Below are 3,007 nucleotides of genomic sequence, written 5' to 3'. Positions count from 1 at the left end.
AGTTAGTAAAGCTATTCTTTGTTGTAAGTTGGTCCATATTTCTTTCTTGTTTTATTCTCTTATACATTAATAAGGATACAGTGTTATGCAAAGGTGTACTTATAACAACTTTAAAGACAAATGACTTTATAGTGGTGCGGGGGTGGGGGGGGCAGATGTTTTCCTCTTCCTAGGGGGGGCATGACAGAAAATAATTGAGAACCACTGGTCTAGCTGTACGCATGGGTGGAATTTTCTTTCTTTCAGTAATTTACTAGGCTTTGTGGGGTGGAACCGAACTGAGTCTTGGCTTAAAAAATCAGGGTGGTTGGAAAGCACTCCAGGCTTGATATTGTAGAAACAGAAACAGACTTGAAGGGGTCCGGAGATAACACTCTCAGTGGGCATCTGGGGAGAGTCTTGCAACACGGCCGTGTGCCGCACTTCCACTGTCATTTTGTTATTTAATTTTTTAAAGAGAACAGGGCACTTCCAAATATACACTAGAAAAACTACTATTGTAATGAGCATTACAGTACTTACAGTATAGTATGCCAAATGTTGTGCAAACAAGAGACAATTAGTTGTTGTCCTCCCTGAATGTCCTGATGTTGCTGGCCATGGAATCTGCTGTAACGTGGTCGGACTCTTTGCCCAGCATCTGCCATTGTCATCCGATGAACAGGACATGGTGTACAATAGTTTCATCATTGATGGTTGGTCTTGCTTGTCCCCTTCCTCCACCACTCATATAAATACCTTTGCCTTCGCTGTGTGGTTCTGTTTTTTGTCACCTGAAAATATTTTATTCTAGACGATTGGCTTGTTTGATCACATTATTGAAAACTTCCATCCATCCATTTTCTGAACTGCTTTCTCCTCACAAGGGTTGCGGGGCGTGCTGGAGCCTATCCCAGCTGTCTTTGGGCAGTAGGCAGGGGACACCCTAAACCGGTTACCAGCCAATCGCATGGCACACAGAGACAAACAACCATTCACGCTCACACTCACCCCTAAGGACAATTTAAAGTGTTCAATCAGCCTGCCATGCATGTTTTTGCAATGTGGGAGGAAACTGGAGTACCCGCAGAAAACCCACGCAGGCACGGGCTGAACATGCAAACTCCATACAGAAAGGCCAGAGCTGAGATCGAACCCACGACCGCTGCACTGTGAGGTCGGCGCACTAACCACTGGGCCACCATGCCGTCCTATTGGAAACTTGTATCATCAATTTTGAGTTGCTGTGTCTAAAACTTGACAGCTGTGTTGGAGTTGTGTTCTCATTTTGAATTTAGAAGATTGCAACGCAAGTATGTCACGGTGTAGCAAATATGTTAGGTAAATGAGAATGAGAAGCGAAGTACTGTACCTGAACAGCGTTTAGGGTTTGGTCAAAATAGTGTTTGATTTGAAAATGGGTTGAGACAACAATGAATTTGGTTCAGAGAAGGCTTTAGTGTTTGAGCAATTGTGCAGCACTTGATGCAGTGCAGTTTTACAGTCCTACATTCTACAACCACACTAAATAAATATAAATATACATACAAATTAAATGTATTCATAATTTCACACTGTAGTTTATTACACATATCTCTAATCTTCAATTATAACAATACAGGATTTGCAAATCACAATAAGTACAGCTTGAAATCTGGTGTGTTTTTTTTTCCCCCACAGGAAAAAAAAAGGACGCAGCCCTAAACTATGCAGCGGTTTCCAAAGAAAAGTTAAAATCATCTGGCGCACCTCAGTCATCTGCTGCTCAAAACCAGGATACCGTCAAATATCATGACTCCCTGAATCCTCCAGACACCCTCCTCTATTCCACTGTCAGCCACATAAACCACATGGACAGAAGCCAGGTCTCTAATCAGCCTAAAAACGTGACATACTCCACCATTGTCTTCACAGATGAATCAGCAGTGTACTGTAATGTCTGAACACAGGACACATCACCAGTCTGCTGCAGTCTCATGACAAAAGTTACGATTGTGTATTCTATGTTTGATAAAATAACTTAGCCCCACATACTTTAATATATCATGAAATAAACAAAGTATTTGCCTGTTGTCCTTTTGCTGTTATTTTTACCACCTCAGTTACTTCTGTTTCACTTTCTGATTCACAACAGGAGTCACATCCTTATTTTAAAAACACAATGCAAATATTTTAAGTTGGATGCATAAAAGACAAGCTGTACATGTTTTCATACAGATTCGTGATGAGAGAGAATATAACAGATCGTAACACCTTTTATGTAGTGCCACATATGACAGAGTGCACAGCTATTTATTGATTCAAAAACAAGAATTGGATCAACCAAATCATAAAAGGCATGGCAATAACATTAAAAGTTTCCATCGACATCATGACAGGTAATATTGTTTTGATTTTGTCGTTGGTTAATGAATATGGTTTTGGTTATGGTTTTTGACGTATTCAAATGTCTATTCTTGCAGTGCCACATTAACATGTTAATATTATGTTTTCTCAGCCACGATGCTTCTATTGACAGTGACAGGAGGCAAAAGTGGTTCTCAAGCAATCGGTGATACACGTGAGTACAATTAAACAATATAAATTGAGAATTTCTCCATTGTGAGAGAAATGAAGGTTTTCCTATCTTATCTTTAAGCAAGCATCACATGAAAAATCCGGCGTGATTTGATTAAAGACAGTCTTGAGACTTGAGATGATTTGAAACATAAAATCACACCCAAAAATGCTTTATTTAAGAATAGTCATTGATGGTGTAGTGATTCTGAAGCCTGCTTTTCGTGCAGGTGGGTTTAGTTCCCACTCGCTGATGGTGTGAAAGTGTGTTTGAATGATTGTGTACTTACTGTATCCCTACATGCACGCCCTGTGACTGACTGGCAACTCGTGCAGGGTGCTGTTCGCCTCTTGCCCATCGTTAACATTCATTCGTTCATTCATTTTCCGTACCGCTTGATCCTCACTAGGGTCGCGGGGGGTGCTGGAGCCTACCCCAGCTGTCTTCGGGCAGTAGGCGGGAGACACCCTG

The 3,007-nt window shown here is 41.1% G+C and overlaps 1 protein-coding gene across 1 annotated transcript in view; it reads left to right on the top strand.

The window, feature by feature from the left end:
* The window catches only part of LOC109527259 (uncharacterized), a gene marked incomplete at its 5' end in the record, with an annotated part of 13,229 nt that overhangs the window by 3,844 nt on the left and 6,378 nt on the right, over positions 1–3,007 (top strand). The window contains 3 exons of the mRNA XM_019889063.1: positions 1,660–1,916; positions 2,282–2,357; positions 2,477–2,539. Of these exons, the coding sequence (XP_019744622.1) occupies positions 1,660–1,916; positions 2,282–2,357; positions 2,477–2,539 (396 nt within the window). The remainder of the gene's footprint in view (positions 1–1,659; positions 1,917–2,281; positions 2,358–2,476; positions 2,540–3,007) is intronic.

The sequence above is a fragment of the Hippocampus comes genome, unplaced genomic scaffold, assembly GCF_001891065.2.
Source record: "Hippocampus comes isolate QL1 unplaced genomic scaffold, H_comes_QL1_v1.1 scaffold86, whole genome shotgun sequence".
NCBI lineage: Eukaryota > Metazoa > Chordata > Actinopteri > Syngnathiformes > Syngnathidae > Hippocampus > Hippocampus comes.
Note: the sequence above shows the minus strand (reverse complement) of the source record. Positions and strands in the feature narration are given on the sequence as shown.